Genomic DNA, 15691 nt, shown 5'->3' with positions numbered 1-15691 from the left:
ATTTTTTAAGCTTTAATCTATATTTTTTAAAGTTAATTTATTGTTTTCGTAAGTGGTTAGAATCAATTCATGAAATTGTTTCTTTATTTAATAAGTTTTCTTCAACAAACGTGACTTTAGCAGTTTTTCTTAGCATCTTATCTCTTTTGATCTTGATTTTTAAATTAAAATTTAATATTTAAAAAAATTATCAATAATTACATATAACATAGTGTCAAAATATAAATGATTTATCCCTAACATAAAGAGGAAAGTTTCTTTTAACACTATCCACATTATAAAAACATATATTTAACAAACACTTATAATAATATAATAATATTTTAAATTAAAAAACAAAAATAAATAAAATATTAATTTATTGAAGTGTGAGATATGTGTTTTTTACTGTGTTTAAAACAGTCTCAACATATCAACAACCTTATATCATAAATCTAAAATATATTTAACTATTAAAAGTATTTTACTATAATTTTTAATTGCATAAAATAAATATTTATCCTATATAAAGTAGAAGCATAGTATTAAAAGTAAAAGTTTAGAAAGTGTAATAATAAAATACAGAATTTGGTGGCAGTGTGAGCACAACAGAAAACAGAACACAACAGAACACAACACATGATAGGATAATGGCATGGTCACTCACACTGCCACCACCTCCTTCCCTTCCCACCTTCCACCACCGCACCTTCCACCACCACACCACTCACTCTCTCTTTTCCAATGGACTACCCTTCACCAGCCTCCGCCATCGCCCAGTGCTTTCCCTTCTTCCCTCTGTGGGGAACAAAGACACCGACCTTAGTGTCCCTTCTCTTCAGGAGCAGCAAAGCGACAACGAAGACGAAGACGACGAACCAACCCCTCAGGACCTTCAATACGTTGCTCAAATCAAAAGGGTATCTCTATTTTTCCATAAATTTTGCATGTTCGTTTGTTTGTTTTTTCTCCGGTTTCTTATTGTATTTTCCTGCTCACCTCAAGGTTTTGGAGCTTCTCAGGAAAAACCGGGACATGATCTTCGGTGAGGTACTTTTTTTTATTGCTTTCATTTTGCTTGACTAAGTTTTCTGATAAGGGTAATCATAAGATACCGATGACCTTGTGAGATAGAGGGATACTGATAGTGTACAGGGAGAGAGATAATTTTCAAGTGTGAAATGTTGGAGTGGAAATAACACTTGTATAGAGTGCTTGTATAGGCAGGTACTGAGGATTTCCTTATCCTTAAATGTTTCTATTTAAGCTTCATTCTTAAAGTGATATTGAAAAGTGAAAGGTGGTAATTTGGAATGTCTGAGTAAAATAACTAAGGATAGAATTGTCGTTGGACCATTTCTGTGTTTAGATTTCAGATGTGATGGAGGAGCAGAAATATGAAGTGTGAGCGTTTCTTTGGGGGTGGCGGAAAGGCCAGAAATTATCCAAAGATTTGAAAAATTAACTTATTTCTTTTGCTTTTTATACCTTATTCTTGCTTGCTATGCCACTGCGTTTCCCCGATCACATAGTCTTTGCCTATGAAGATCCAGTGAGTCTTTTTCTATCCTATTTCCAGGTCAAATTAACCATAATGATTGAGGACCCCAGAGAAGTTGAGAGAAGAAGATTACTTGGTATTGAATATTCTGAAGGCCCAACAAGAGAGGATCTAGTTGATGCTTTGGAAGAAGTGAGTTTTTCTTCTATAATCTTAACTTTTAGAAATGTGCTTGAAATGCCGAAAGCTATGGAGATTCTTCAAATCTCGTTTGGACTGAACATGTAGTTGTTTTTAGGATACTGATATCTGGCTTTTAAAAACTATTAGGATCGAACCTGTTTAGAGTTAAGTATGGATGCATGGAGGATACCATACTACATTATATGGTATATCTAGCCTTGTTTAATAAATATAAATACTATAACTATCTAAAAATATATTTCCTCAATTTTTCCCGTTTTTCTTTACCTTTTCAGCATGTACGCCGCACACACACACACACAAACAAACCTTTACAAACACATGACCTAGGTAATGCTCTAATTTGATTTGGTCATTTTAGTTGTTTTCTAGTTTGTGGAGTGGCCCGTGTGCGTGGTTTTCATGGATTATTAATTATATTACTGTGACATGTCTGGACATTTCTGTCAACAAGTATTGTTAGTCAGTTCATGTCATCTGTGTGAAGTTCTCATGGGATGCGGTGTTGTGCATCTTAAAGTATTTGAAAGGAACCCCATGTCATGGGATTCTTTTTTAAGAGAATGAGCACAACAGAGTAGGCTATTTTAATGCAGACTGGGTTGAGTATCCTGTAAATTGAAATCAACCTTTTACTATTATGTACTAAAAAGAAGTACTGCCAAAGTTGTTAACTTCTGTTCATGTCTTTTGCTAATTTTTAGCTACCTGTTATATGTTTCTAAACCCAAAATGTTAAGAATGAGAGTAATCAGCATTTGTTTTCTGCGATGATATCTTGTGTAATTGTCTAAGTCAATTACTGATTTCAGGAAAAAAAATAATGACTTTGCATTTACTAGGTCAATGAAGGAAATATTCCAAAGAATAGAGCTGCCCTCCAGATGCTTGCTGAGGAATTGGCTGCATGGCCTAATTTAGAGGTATGATTTAATTTCATCATTTGATAATCTCTGCTTCCTCTTGCATATGTCTTGAATATGATTGGATTTGAATTTGAATATTTGATTGTTTTGTGTTTAAACTTTATAGAGTTTGATCATTACGTGTCCATTTTATTGTGTTGTTTGTTTCATATTTTTATATATATATATTTGTATTGACCTGTGAAATGGATAAAAAAAAGTAATTGGATTTTAAGATAGATTTGAACCCTAATCCAATGGGAAAAGGTTCTTCATATACAACCTTTGGTTCTATATATTGCTTCATAATGACTGAGTTACATAAGCTCAATATCAATTTTAGTATTTACCTTATTTGAAATTGAGAGTCTTGGTTGTTTTAGGGAAATTTAGTCACTCCTCCTTCTTGGTAATGCACAAACCACATAGGTATTAAGAAATGGGAAATTCAAGATGCAAATAGAGAATTCAGAAATGAGAGTTGCAAAATAAGTGGAGACAATGAGGGGTTTATTACTTGGTGGGTTGTCTGAACCATGTTTGAAACTGTAATATTTTTCAGACTTCTGCCTGGTATTTTTTATTGAGTCTGTAGTTAGGAGCTAACAAATAAAGAGAAGTGGTAAGGGGACATATAATGGAAAATAGGTGGCAAGTGACGATTGAAGCTAGAGACGAAAAAAATTCTATACTGAGGGAAGGTGGATGTCCAGAGAGAAAATAAAGGAATATTTGGAGGAACTGAGTGAAGAAGTTGGTTCATCCTCAGAAAAGGGTTTCATCATTTCTGCTATTTGTTTGTTTTCTATTGTCCATTTTGCAACAAAGGTTTTCACCTTTTTATATATTTTTAATTTAGTATCCTCAACACTATTTTCTTTTTAGCATTTCTATTCTGTTTCCTATCAACCACCTGAATGAGAACATATTATTTTTTCCTTGATGGGTGCTAATCTTTCTACGCAATGGATTCATTCTTGATTGTGTCTTGTAGACCTGACCACTTATCCAACATGATTTTTTTTTTTTATCAGCAAAGAATGAAATTAAATTAAGAGGGATACAAAAGGGGTATCCCAACCCTTTTACATAAACCAAATCACATTAAGAATCTCCAAGAAAAAAGAGACGAACAAACACCCCAGAAACAATAGATAGATAATGTTTAAAACATGATATATGCATCTTTAAAACACTTAGTTTATGCTTTGTTGACTCTTTACTGCTGAACATTCAGTAACTTTAAGTACTGTGGGTCTCGTGACTAAGGAGTGAAATTTTACTTAATATCAAGACACTTTTTGTACGTTTGTAATTCTTGAAACATTTCTCCATCTCTTTTAATTAGCTTGAATTCTGTGATTTAGATCTCTCTCTATTTCCCTATCACTATATTTTTAAAATTGAATACATTGTTTATGAATTATTGTCCTGTGTCTTTTTTATCTTCTTTTTCTCTGACATGAATTTTATCAGTAGTAATACAACCTTTTCTTTTCATTCGTTGCAGTTCTATTTTGGTGAATAAAATGAAAGCAGAGAATTAAATGTATTTAACTCCATGTTAATGTTACTTAGTATTGTTTGTACCCTGTCCATTCTTTATGAAGTTTTAATTTGTATGCTTGCACTATCCTTTGCAAAGGATCAACGTTTTTGTGATTTCTTCCTACTCTTTTCCTATCCTAGTATTGAACATCGATGCATGCTTGAACAAAGTTTTACTCTGTTCCTGGCCTAGTGTCGAATATCAGTGCATGTTTACACCATGCTTTGCCAAGGGAATGGTGAGAGTGTTTGTGATATCTTTTTTTGGACTATGTTCCTAGTGTAATGGTGGATATCAATTACATGTTAATTGCCATGAAATTTTCAAAAATTATTAATATAGTAAACAAATGCTTTCTGGCTACCTTGCTGCTTCTCTTATATATGTTTGATATATTTGATTTTGAGGTTGAATTACTTAGAGGGTTCATACACTTATGTAATGCCAAATTGAAACTTCAAAGTTTGTCACTTTTTTGCTGAATTAATTGTTTAGTACCACATATTCGTTTCCTCTGATACAATGTACTATTCAAACCATCAGATTCATGCATTTGCTGATTGTGATGTAATATTTCATTGAAGCTGATCATTTTTACAATTACTTCTATTTTTAATTTACTTTAAAAAATGTATAGGAGGCAATACCAAAGAAAAAGCGTGGCAAATCTCTCTATGCCAAAGCCACTGACACTGGAATCGATCCTGAAGTGGCTGCAAAGAAACTAAACATGGATTGGGATTCAGCTGCTGCTGAAATTGAAGAGATAAATGTTGAGGATGACACACAAGTGCCTCCAGCAGTGGTCAGTTCCTAACCGGCCTTAAAGATTCTTTTATTTTTCTTGTTTGGTTTGGTTAAGCCAAAATGGCTCTTTCTATTTGAATTATGATGCCAATAATTATAATTTATAATTAAGGAATTTGGTGCAACCATATGCTTATAGTGAATAGTGTATGCACTAACAATATAAAGAGTTTTTGCACGGTCATCCAAAACAAATATAAGAAACAAATGATTCCATATTTTGGTCCTAATTACAAAAAACATGGACTTATTTACTTTAGTATCTATTAATTGTCAATTCTCTTTTACACTCTTAATTTATTGTGAAATTTACCCACTCATTTTCTTTTCAAGTGATGCATTTATTGACCCATTAACAATACTTATTGGTGGAAAAAGTTTTTTTTTTTTTTTTAATTATGTGCAGTGTTATTACATTTTACCACAACTTTAAAAGTTTTAATTTTATTGGCAATTTTTAAATAAAATTTAAATTTTGACATTATTATTTAAGATTAACTAGCTTACCAACTTTTATTGGTTTTGATGAATTTATCTAAGGCACTGAAGTATTGTAAATTTGTTAACCATTGTAATAAGTATCTTAAAAGTGATACTTAGTATGGTCTTTGATTGATTGACAACTTAAATTTAGTTAGACTGCATGAAAATTGTAATCTAAACTTATGATTTAAAATTAGCAAAAAAATTACTTTTTTGCTCCTTTTTCTTTTTAGTATAAACCTGTTTTGGTGAGGATTATGCCGAGTTTGCTAATACAATAAGCGCATATAGTCTTTGCAAATCTTTAATCTAAACATAATAACACCAAATCTTGCTTGGATATTCTCACATCACCATTTAAAAAATAATAATGATTAAACTGATAAATCCACTTTTTATATAGAAACGTGCTATTGCTTACATTTCAAATAATTTAATAAAAAAGATTGTTACAATTAAAGTGTCTCTCTATTTAATTTAATTATTTTATCATTATAAGTAATTACAATGTGGAGTGAAAAAGTATTTTAACCAACAATTAATTACTGTGGTTATTATTGATGATGGTTAACCCTTGGAGCTTTAAACTGAAAATGTTGTTCCTCCTGCAGGGTTATGGAGCACTATATTTGGTTTCAGCTTTCCCTATTATTATAGGTATTTCAGTAGTTCTGATTTTGTTTTACAATTCCCTCCAGTAGAAACTCTCATTCCGCTCAAATTCAGTGTATAATGTTACACTATAATGAAATGAGCAAGTTTATCTCAATGTTCACTGTTTGTTAGCATAAGTATATTGAAAATTCAATGCTTGTTACCATTGATAGTGTTCTTATTCCTGTGGTTGACCCTCCTAGATTCTTTTGTATGCATGACTCACCCATGGTTTCTTTCTATTTTGAGAGATGCCAGCACGTTCAGATTCTGATTTAATGGGATGTGACTTTGTTTTATCAACATACCTTTATAAAATATATAAGTAATGTTGATTAGATACAAAACATAATCATCCATCACGACTAAGACATGTTGCACACTCTTCACGTCCTATGCATTTTTTAATTCAAATCCTAGTTCTTGATCCTGATACAAAAATACCTAACATCAGAACGCATGGCTTCCAGAAGTACATAAATTTAAGATGAAGCAGACATTGCACTGAATCACTGATAGCTGAAGGTAATTTCCCAGTAACAAAGATGATCAAAACCAAAGCCTCAAACACTGAGACAGCCCATAAAGAAAAGGTTATGGTGGATGCACGGTCACACAAACAATATTGGGATGCTAGTACAACATTGGCAGCTACTGATTTGCGCTGTCCATCTTCACAACCCCCAAAGCCAAGATTCCCGAGCCTTAGTCTTCCAAATTCAGCCAACTCAACACCTTCAACTCTGATGAAGAAGAAACTGAAACAAAGGATCATGGAATCACCATGTCAAGGTAGAACACTCATACATCAGCATGACCAACCACAAGAAATGCACATGAGGAGGAGCAAGTCATGTGGCGAGGGAAGAGCACGTGCAGCCTCAGATGAATTTGATCTCTGGTGGACTGCACCAAATTCAGTGGAACATCATAAGATGTATCAGAACAGCTTCTCCAAAACTGAAGCTATTAGAGATAATCTTATGAGTGGGAAGGATGTGGAAGCATATGAAGAGGAGGGGTTTAAGTGCAGTGCCCTTTGCCTGTATCTTCCAGGCTTTGGGAAAGGAAAACCTGTTAAAATGAGAAAAGAAGGATCAGTGGTGGAAGGTGCTGTAATATCTAGGACGGTTTCTTTGGAAAAGTTTGAGTGTGGTTCTTGGGCTTCTTCTGAACTGTTCCATGAGATTGAAGCAGACCCCATGAATTCCTCCTACTTTGATCTGCCAATGGAGTTGATGAAATGCAGTGCTAATGATGTGCATGCCCCAGTTGCCTCAGCTTTTGTCTTTGAGAAGGACCTTAAAGGGCTTCCTAAGACTGGTTCTGCTACAAAATCACCTAAGCATGTTCGGTTTTCTACATCATCTTCTACATCAAAACCCACCTCTCCAGCATCCTGCATTACTCCTAGTTTAAGCAAAGCCAGAGAGGATTTTACAGCCTTCTTAGAAGCACAGAGTGCATGAAGATGAAGTTGGTTCTGCCACTTTTATCACAATCGTTTAGCGTTGGTGAAATATTGATGGTGATTTTCAATAGAAATATGAAAATTTGCACAAAATCTTCTCATCATGCGAAATATTTATTCAAATATGTAACTTGAGGCATATAATCTCGTAAAAAATGATTGTGTTTCGATGAGGTTTTGATCCATGTTATCCTTCAAATTCACATAATAACAACAATATGATGCAACAACGAGCTCAGAGGGTTTTAGATGAACGCATGTCAGGGAAAGAGAATGTGCAATCAAACATGCAATGACGTGATCTTCAATCATATTTGAACTGCATAAACAAGATGTGTTATTTTTTATTTAAAAACAGGGAAAAGTAAGTTTTGGTCCTGTACTTTTTTTAAACTTGTTTTACGGTCATTAATCTCTCAAATTGATGAATTCAATCATCTAGCCTTTGGAATATGTGATTTTAGTCTTTCATGTTTAAATTTTATATTTAGTATTGTATTTACAAAAGCCCAGAAAAGTCTCAGTCTCTCTTGAACTTCCAGAACTTTTGTTGATCTTGACAGTGTTGGTGATGTACTTGCCAAAGGTAATCCGATGTTTAAGTCAGTGCATTGTGTAAAGTATGTGAGAGTAATAAATATTGTTTATGTATACATTTGTCTTAATTGGTGTGTTATTTACAAGATTCATAATGAGTCTTAGGTTGTAGTCCTAGATTAGGTTAGATCATCGGGTTAAACTTCAGGATTAGTATAACGTTTCATATTATGATTAGGATTAGTATAACGTTCTGTATTAGCTATATTAAAATATCTTAAGCCTAAAAAGGTGATGGACTATTTCGTCCGAAGAGTCTTAGTTCCGTAAGGTACAAGTAATAATGTATTTTAAACTACAATAGTAGGTATCAATGTGAAATCTGATATCTAACTAGTCTAAACATCTTAAGAATCATAAATCATATGTAAGTATATGTTAGAAATATAAAATAAAAATACAAACATACGAGGAAACCAAATCATACCAAACTCATGTAAAAACAAATAGTACTCCCAAAAAACAAATAAACTAATTCAAAAGCAATGAAAACTAATCTTGACATCCAACTAGAGTGAATACCTCAAGGCTCGTAAATCATATGTATCTTAATAATACTAACATGTTATCTCATTTTAGACACTCTTACTATGTTTAAAAGTGTTTGATGTTCTCATAGTGTTAATGTTAGATGATTTCATAAAATTAAAATCGTTAGATAATTACGTGTTAGACAATTCATTCAGTAAAATCTTTTGGAATAAGTTTATTGTTTTATAAAAAATTTCAAATAAACTTAAATGATTATTAAATATTTACAAACTTCTTACTAATCTTGTTTAACCATTTAAATGTCATTTAGCTGTTGATTATTTTTGAGATTTTTCACTATGTTGATAGCTGCTATATAAAGGTGAGATCCTGAAAAGTATAATAAAAGTGAAATATTAGTCTACTTGAAAGTGAATCCAACAATTTTTAATCATTGGAAAAGAAAAGTTAAAGATCATAATCCATTGAATTGTATTTAAAAGTGATTAATTTGTTAGTAATAAATTGTAGAATTTTATCTCATTTTTTTTATTTAGAAGTTACGGAAGTAGGTAAATAAAAATATCAAAATTGATATGTAAAAGATAATGCAAAACGAAATTGATAATGAAAAAACAATTTTCTTCCCTATTATTATTACAAAGTTTTGATCTTATAAATACCATTCCAAATGTTGAGTAATTAATCTAAACAAGACCGTAACTTTTTTTCTAATAGGAAAAAAATGGTAAGAAAACAAAAATGCCAACTCATTATTTTAATCAAATATAATCTTGGAAATAGATTAACTCAATAATTATTCTAATTTCTAATCAACTTGATTCTTTATATATAAGCTGCAAAGTTAATCAATTCATACCAACGAACACGAAACATCAAACATAAGAAAAAATAAAAAGAGAAATATGAACATAAAAAAAATTAACAAAAAGAGAAACATAAAAAAATAAAACATTGTAACACCATTAAACATCCAACATGTGTCCCTCATCATACACTTGAAATCAAAACATTGTCTCTTATTAGTATGGTCCCATAAAAAACCTATCTATAAACTGTTCTTAAAACTTTTTCTTTATAAATTTAAATTTTTTAATTATTTTTTAAAAATTAATTATTAAAAAGTGTATTTTAAATGTAACTCAACTTTCTTAAAATCGGTTTATCGATAACATATGCATCCATCCACTATTGTGAAATGTTTTAATTTCTAGTCGACGTGGATCTCCAACACGTTAATTTTTTTTAATAAATACATATTAAAGATCAAATACATCTTTAATTAATTTAACCATTAACAGAATTTAAACAGAATTTTTTTATTTTTTTTATTATTATACTAAAATTAAAATATATTAATATATACTACTTTATAGACGTTTACTCTACAATAAATATGGATCGAAGAGGAATCTACGGTGGGACTATTAGAAAAAAAAATACTTTTGATGTTCCGTTGACATACTTAAATAAGAGTTTGGTACAGCTATTTATTTTTTTAAAAGAAATATTTGATGAAGTTAAACCTTTAAATATATTTTATGAAACCCAAAGCCATAATTAAATATTTAGAGATTCTCTTTGGTACATAATTTTATAGTTACGAAATAGTAAGAAGAAGGATCACATCAAACAAAAGCAGTTTCCAAAGTAATGATTCCCCATGTCTTTGGGACCACATTTCTTTCATGTCATGTGATCCAAATCCAACCACGCGTCTCTTTTTGTCTTAGCCAAAAACCTACCATTTCATCATTAATCTGTCGCTAAATTCCATGAAAAGATACGAGTTTATAATTTTTTAAAAATTTTAATTCATATTTTAACAAAAAAATATTTTTTCTTCTATTTTTAGTTATTGTTTCTATCAAAAATAAATTTGGGAGTGAAACTCGCAAGGTCATTTTCTTCAAAGAACGAGCTTTCGACTAGTCTGAGATCCATTTGAAAATGACTCGTCAACTCAAGAAACAACGAACTTTGAGTTAATCTCCAATGAAAAGTCTGTCTAAAAACCCGATAATGCTTAAGTTAATAAAAATTCAAAGATGATAAGTTCTTAATAGTATACAAGTTTAAAGTGAAGTTTAAAGTGTGGTATAAAATAAGATTGTAATTTTGTGTATTTATAAATGGAGTTATTATAATAAAAACAATTTTTTAATTGATTATCAATATATCACGACTCTTTTCTATTTTTATATTATTGAATTGTGAATATATCACAAATTTTTTCGATTTTGCTAAATTAAAAGAATGTTTTAGTGAGGAATAAGGATTGAAGAAGGAAGGTCCAAAATAATGATGAAGAACAAAAAGGAAAGATGCATAATGAGAAAGCAACACAGCACATTGATTACACTTCATATGATGGCACCTAATGCTCCCTCTCACCGACACCATTATTAAATCATTCATCTTTATTCATTATTTTATACAAAATACAGCGTATAAGAAACAAAACCAAAACAATTTTAAAATGCAACAAGATCGTATACCCATCTACCAAATAATTAAAAAAATTATATATAATACAGATATTAAAAAAAGAAATGGGTGAACTTTCTACCCTGCCACAAGTTAAATCATAAATTTGTTTAGGAAAGCCCCACCAAGTGAAAATGAAAGAAAGAGTTTTGAAGTGTGTCATTGCTTTGTGTTGTGCAATCTTGATCCAATCATCTTGTGCTCAAATTTCTTGATTACCCCAGCAATGTCCCTCAATGTGGTGTCCAACACATAAGGGATCTTGTCATTGGTGACTTGTGTGGTGTTTACGAGTATTTTACATGATTCTCTTCTTTCTGATATGGTTCCATGATAGTGGAAGTACTTTATCCTACCTTCAGTTTTGTGAGTTGTTTTTCCTGATAGATCCTGTGACATGTGCACCCCTGTTGCATACAAGCTGCGTGGTTGCACTGCATATTTTCGATCTCTTCGAATGCCACTGATTGAATCTCTATACACAAGCTTTTCAAAACCCCATTTCCTGTTAAGTTCATATCACACCACATGTTACACAACCATCATCAAAGAAACATTTTTATACATAAGTACTTATTCAATAAGAGCTTAACATAAAAAGCTTAAACCTGAAGCTTAATATCTTAATTTGACAACATCCCATATAAATCATTATTCTTATGTGTGCTTCTGGTAGACGTAATTATAAGACCAACAGTAAAAGCAATATTACACTTCACAATTGATATATCACTACCATCTAGCTTCATTCTTCTCTCTCAAACTTCTATAGCAATTCTGTGCAATAAAATCAAGCAACTAACACTTGGACGAATAGATCTAACCGTTGTTGTCTGACAGTGACCAAATTAATGGTAATAAATAGCAGTGTATGTATACTTACAAAGCTGTCATGATCAAACTTCACTTGGGGACAAAAGAGTAATGGATCTTAAACAAAGGATAAGAAATAAAATCAACCAAAATAAACATCAGTTCTCAGCACACTAAGTGGGGTTTTTCAAATACCAGAATTGAAATGTTTTTGAAGATTGTTAGTGCAGCTTATTGAAGAAGAAGAAGAAGAAAAAGAAATCAATGATTATTCAAGAATGGTTCTGAATTTTCAAGGCATATAGAAATTATCTTCTTGAACTAGTATTAGGAATAACTCTTGTATAATTGATTTTATTTTAAAACATGGTTGTGTGTGTAAATTAGAAACAAATCATGCTCTTGGACAAGGTTCAAACAAGCCCCACTTTTCCACCTGTCCTGCTGCACTGGAAAAACAGAATCAATGCTAAAGGGATGGGCAAATATTTTCAAACGCATCCACACCACAATAATGCAATTTCCTATCCTCCCAACACATAAGAAATAAACAGTGTCCAACCAATCAATATCCTCTATGACTACGAGAACAAAGACAAAAGAAGAAAGGACAATGACATCAAATCGATGCCTCAGGTGAACAGCAAAAGCCAAACTCACACTTAGCAAAACTTATTAATCCTCCCAATTGTTTGAGCCATTTCAGCAAAGGAACATTGATTTAACTAAGCAACCAACTACTTTAAACAAAAGTTATGCAAAGATCTATTAAATGATTGAACTTTTATAAAAGTTAAGTTGATTTTGACTTGCTGCAGAACCCATTTCATTTTACCATTTTTTCTTCTCCTGTGTTGCATACAAAAAGTTAAGTGAAGCAGAATGAAAACAGAATATTGTGAATCATGGGATGCAAAACTGTACCTGTGAGTTTTGCCATAATCCTGAGAAAGGCAAATCTTGCTGCTCATTGGCATCTGTTCAATGGTGAACTGGTCGTATTCTGAGAGGGAGTCAAGAACTGTCTTGATAGTAGTCTTAGGTGGCACATAAATGTACTCATCAACATCAAAAAAGAACATCCACTTGGCCATGAACTTGTATCTATGCAAGCAATCATTCACCACCATGAACTGGTTATGATAATACCCATCAAACCTCTCTTCGTCCCTAATATCCTGCACCGTCACATACCCCAGTTCCATCCATGGCTTCAGCACCTCCAGCACTTCCTCATGCACCCCACCAGCATCATGAATAACAAAATGCGAACTTGGCCCAAAAAACTTCACGTGGTAAGCGATCCACTCCCTCACCCTCTGAGGGTTCAGGTTCCCGTAGAGAGAAGAGCCACAGTAGAAGTAGTCATACTTAGGCTTTGACAAAAAAAGTGAAGCATTGAAACTCCCGGGTGCTTCTTGGAGAACCTCTATTCTGTCAGTGACATTGAAGTTGGAGTCGCCAGCTCCCGAGGTGGAAGCATGGAGCACCAACTTGCCACCAGTGTTGGCAGCATTGACGGTGGTGCCATTGAAGGTGCAGTTAACAACCACCACGGTGTAGACATGGCCATAGCCCCAGTCAGGGAGGTACTTCAAGCCCTTTGTGGTGATGGGTTTTGAAGAAAAGGTGGTGTTTTGCAGAGGAATCCACTCACACTGGTAGGTGGGTTTCCCATAAACATGAAGAGGCTTGGAAGAAAGGCCAACGATGGCAAAGGTGTTGAGTCCTCCTCTGTATCCTCCCATGTTGATGAAGTTGTAGGCTGCAGAGCCGTAAGTGTTGAAGACACGCTTAATGGTGGCGTTGGAAAACAGAGGGGTGGAAGAGGGTGGTGGAGGAGGGGTGGGAAGTGGTGGTGGGGCTGAAGAAAGTGGTGGGGGTTGTAGGGAGACCCTTGAGATGCAGAAGCGGAGATCGGAGGAAGAGATGGTGAAACGTGAAGGGAGGAACTGAAGGAGAGTGGCCACGCCGCAAAGGAGAAGAACAACTGTGAGAAGCAGCTTGAGTTCTGCAGCGTAGTTCACTAGTGACCCAACAAAGAACACATTTTTCTCCCTCTCTTTGCTTGCCATTGCCATTGCTGTGTTATGCTATGCACGTGCTCACTTCTCTCTCTCTCTCTCTCTCTCTCTCTCTCTCTGTGGAAGAAGAAGAGAGAGAAGTACGATGAAGGGAAGAAAGTGAGGTGTCGGAAGCAGTGAAGGGTGTGTGATGTCTTATAGAAGGAGAGTCTTGTTTGGTTGCAAGATTTAGGTGCAGAGAGAGTTGGGAAGTTGGAATTGAGATTGAATCTGATTTGGTTATGATGTGATTGGTGATGATTGAAGGTTCTATGGGAACTCAAACTATGCCCTTCATCTAACTTGATTTATGTGGAACAACACAAAGATGAACTAGGAATCAATTTGAGTTATGAAGTGAAGAGGAAAAGGAAATTAAGCTATATAAAATCAATGAAAGCTAATAATAACAAGGTTTTATGTGAAGTTATTCTTTAATTTAAATCAATACAAAACTTGGTTTTGAAATTACATCAATTTTAACCTTTTTTTACAACTAGTTTCTTTTAAAGAATTGTATTCACAATTTTTTTAATGATAAAATATTATATTGAGTTAAGATATCAATGATAATGCCATAATTAAAATAAAATAAAAGTATCTATAAAATTAGAATTTTTATAAAGGAAAGAGAGAGGAGAGACGTATGAAAAATAGAGAAGAAGTATTGAGTCACTGTCGGAAAGGAGAACTAGAGAGGAAATAGGATTAATTGTATTTGGGCCGAAGATAGCAAACCCAATAGGGCAATTGCTTCATGCACCTAACAATTTGAACTTCCATCCTATCACTGACACAAAATGACTAAAATACATTATGTAGTTTTTAGATAGGAATGAAGGGTGCAGATCAAAATGTATTCTCGATTTGGTATTCTTGAATACATTTTCAGATTTTGGTTTCCAAAATACTTTTTCAAATTTCAAAATCCCTTTTTCGGAATGTTTTCATAATTTTTTTTTCTTTGGAATGAAGTTTTTGTGTTTTGGAATTTCTTTTTCATAGTGAATTTTGGTTTTTCAATTTTATTATGGAATTTCATTTCTAGAACACAAAAATTATATTCTTAGATTTCTTTTTTCATAATGTATTTTTTAATTTTGCCTTTCAATTCCGAAATAAAGGACAATTTTGGAATTTTAAAAGTTGATAGGTGCAGGTTCAAAATCATTGGGTTCAGAAAGCAATTGCCACCCAATAGTTCTCAACATTTATGTTGTGGCAAATTCTTCCCACACCTCCATATCCTCTTACCCACATACTTCTGAAAATACTAAAATTACTGAGCTTCTAATCCGCACAAGTCCTCGCTTATAAGAGAAATTTGAAGACTAACAAGAAAACCAATCACTAAACAAGCTTATGTAAAAAATCAAATATCTATACTTGGGCATATTTAATATTTGTTTGTTCTCAAGTTTGAACAGAGTCTATAGACAATAGTGATAGGTTGGTAATACATATTTTCTTCAACCAAATTGGTTGAAGTTGGTTGTTTGCTAAAAAAATGCTCGTGCTATCAATGAGAGAAACAAATCGGTATAAAACTTTCTATCTCGTGTTTTACAATGTCGCTTTAGAAGTGCTTTTCCAATACTAAATTTCCAGACTACATATGATATTTGCCAAAAGGTTTTAAAATCACAATCACACTCCCATTGAGTTTTTACACTACCAAAAAGTAGC

At 32.8% G+C, this 15691-nt stretch overlaps 3 protein-coding genes across 3 annotated transcripts; 2 read left to right on the top strand and 1 right to left on the bottom strand.

Annotated features, from left to right (window-relative positions):
• The first annotated feature begins 532 nt into the window (after positions 1 to 532).
• CEST (death domain associated protein) lies at positions 533 to 6197 on the top strand. Its single transcript, XM_068609760.2, has 6 exons — positions 533 to 899; positions 985 to 1029; positions 1559 to 1672; positions 2527 to 2607; positions 4776 to 4943; positions 6040 to 6197. Exons 1-6 carry the CDS (start codon positions 630 to 632, stop codon positions 6127 to 6129), a joined length of 768 nt encoding a protein of 255 aa, XP_068465861.2. The 5' UTR covers positions 533 to 629; the 3' UTR covers positions 6130 to 6197.
• Positions 6198 to 6520: 323 nt separating this feature from the next.
• Positions 6521 to 7725, top strand: LOC137808581 (uncharacterized). The gene has a single exon (XM_068609759.2). The coding sequence runs from the start codon at positions 6628 to 6630 to the stop codon at positions 7549 to 7551; it is 924 nt and encodes a 307-aa protein (XP_068465860.2). The 5' UTR covers positions 6521 to 6627; the 3' UTR covers positions 7552 to 7725.
• A 3218-nt stretch (positions 7726 to 10943) lies between these two features.
• LOC137808578 (galactan beta-1,4-galactosyltransferase GALS3) lies at positions 10944 to 14562 on the bottom strand. Its single transcript, XM_068609757.2, has 2 exons — positions 12867 to 14562; positions 10944 to 11634 (listed from the first exon to the last, which is right to left on the bottom strand). Exons 1-2 carry the CDS (start codon positions 14021 to 14023, stop codon positions 11289 to 11291), a joined length of 1503 nt encoding a protein of 500 aa, XP_068465858.2. The 5' UTR covers positions 14024 to 14562; the 3' UTR covers positions 10944 to 11288.
• Positions 14563 to 15691: the final 1129 nt, after the last annotated feature.

Source organism: Phaseolus vulgaris, chromosome 3 (assembly GCF_051622355.1).
Source record: "Phaseolus vulgaris cultivar YP4 chromosome 3, ASM5162235v1, whole genome shotgun sequence".
NCBI classification, from domain to species: domain Eukaryota; kingdom Viridiplantae; phylum Streptophyta; class Magnoliopsida; order Fabales; family Fabaceae; genus Phaseolus; species Phaseolus vulgaris.
Note: the sequence above shows the minus strand (reverse complement) of the source record. Positions and strands in the feature narration are given on the sequence as shown.

What these genes read in the sequence shown, in the direction of transcription:
- CEST (XM_068609760.2), top strand. Translation starts at nt 630, where the DNA reads ATGGCATGGTCACTCACACTGCCACCACCTCCTTCCCTTCCCACCTTC. An exon ending in ACGTTGCTCAAATCAAAAGG is followed by an intron (nt 900 to 984) that starts GTATCTCTATTT and finishes GCTCACCTCAAG; the next exon opens with GTTTTGGAGCTTCTCAGGAA. An exon ending in CACAAGTGCCTCCAGCAGTG is followed by an intron (nt 4,944 to 6,039) that starts GTCAGTTCCTAA and finishes TTCCTCCTGCAG; the next exon opens with GGTTATGGAGCACTATATTT.
- LOC137808581 (XM_068609759.2), top strand. Translation starts at nt 6,628, where the DNA reads ATGATCAAAACCAAAGCCTCAAACACTGAGACAGCCCATAAAGAAAAG.
- LOC137808578 (XM_068609757.2), bottom strand. Translation starts at nt 14,023, where the DNA reads ATGGCAATGGCAAGCAAAGAGAGGGAGAAAAATGTGTTCTTTGTTGGG. An exon ending in GATTATGGCAAAACTCACAG is followed by an intron (nt 11,635 to 12,866) that starts GTACAGTTTTGC and finishes TGAACTTAACAG; the next exon opens with GAAATGGGGTTTTGAAAAGC.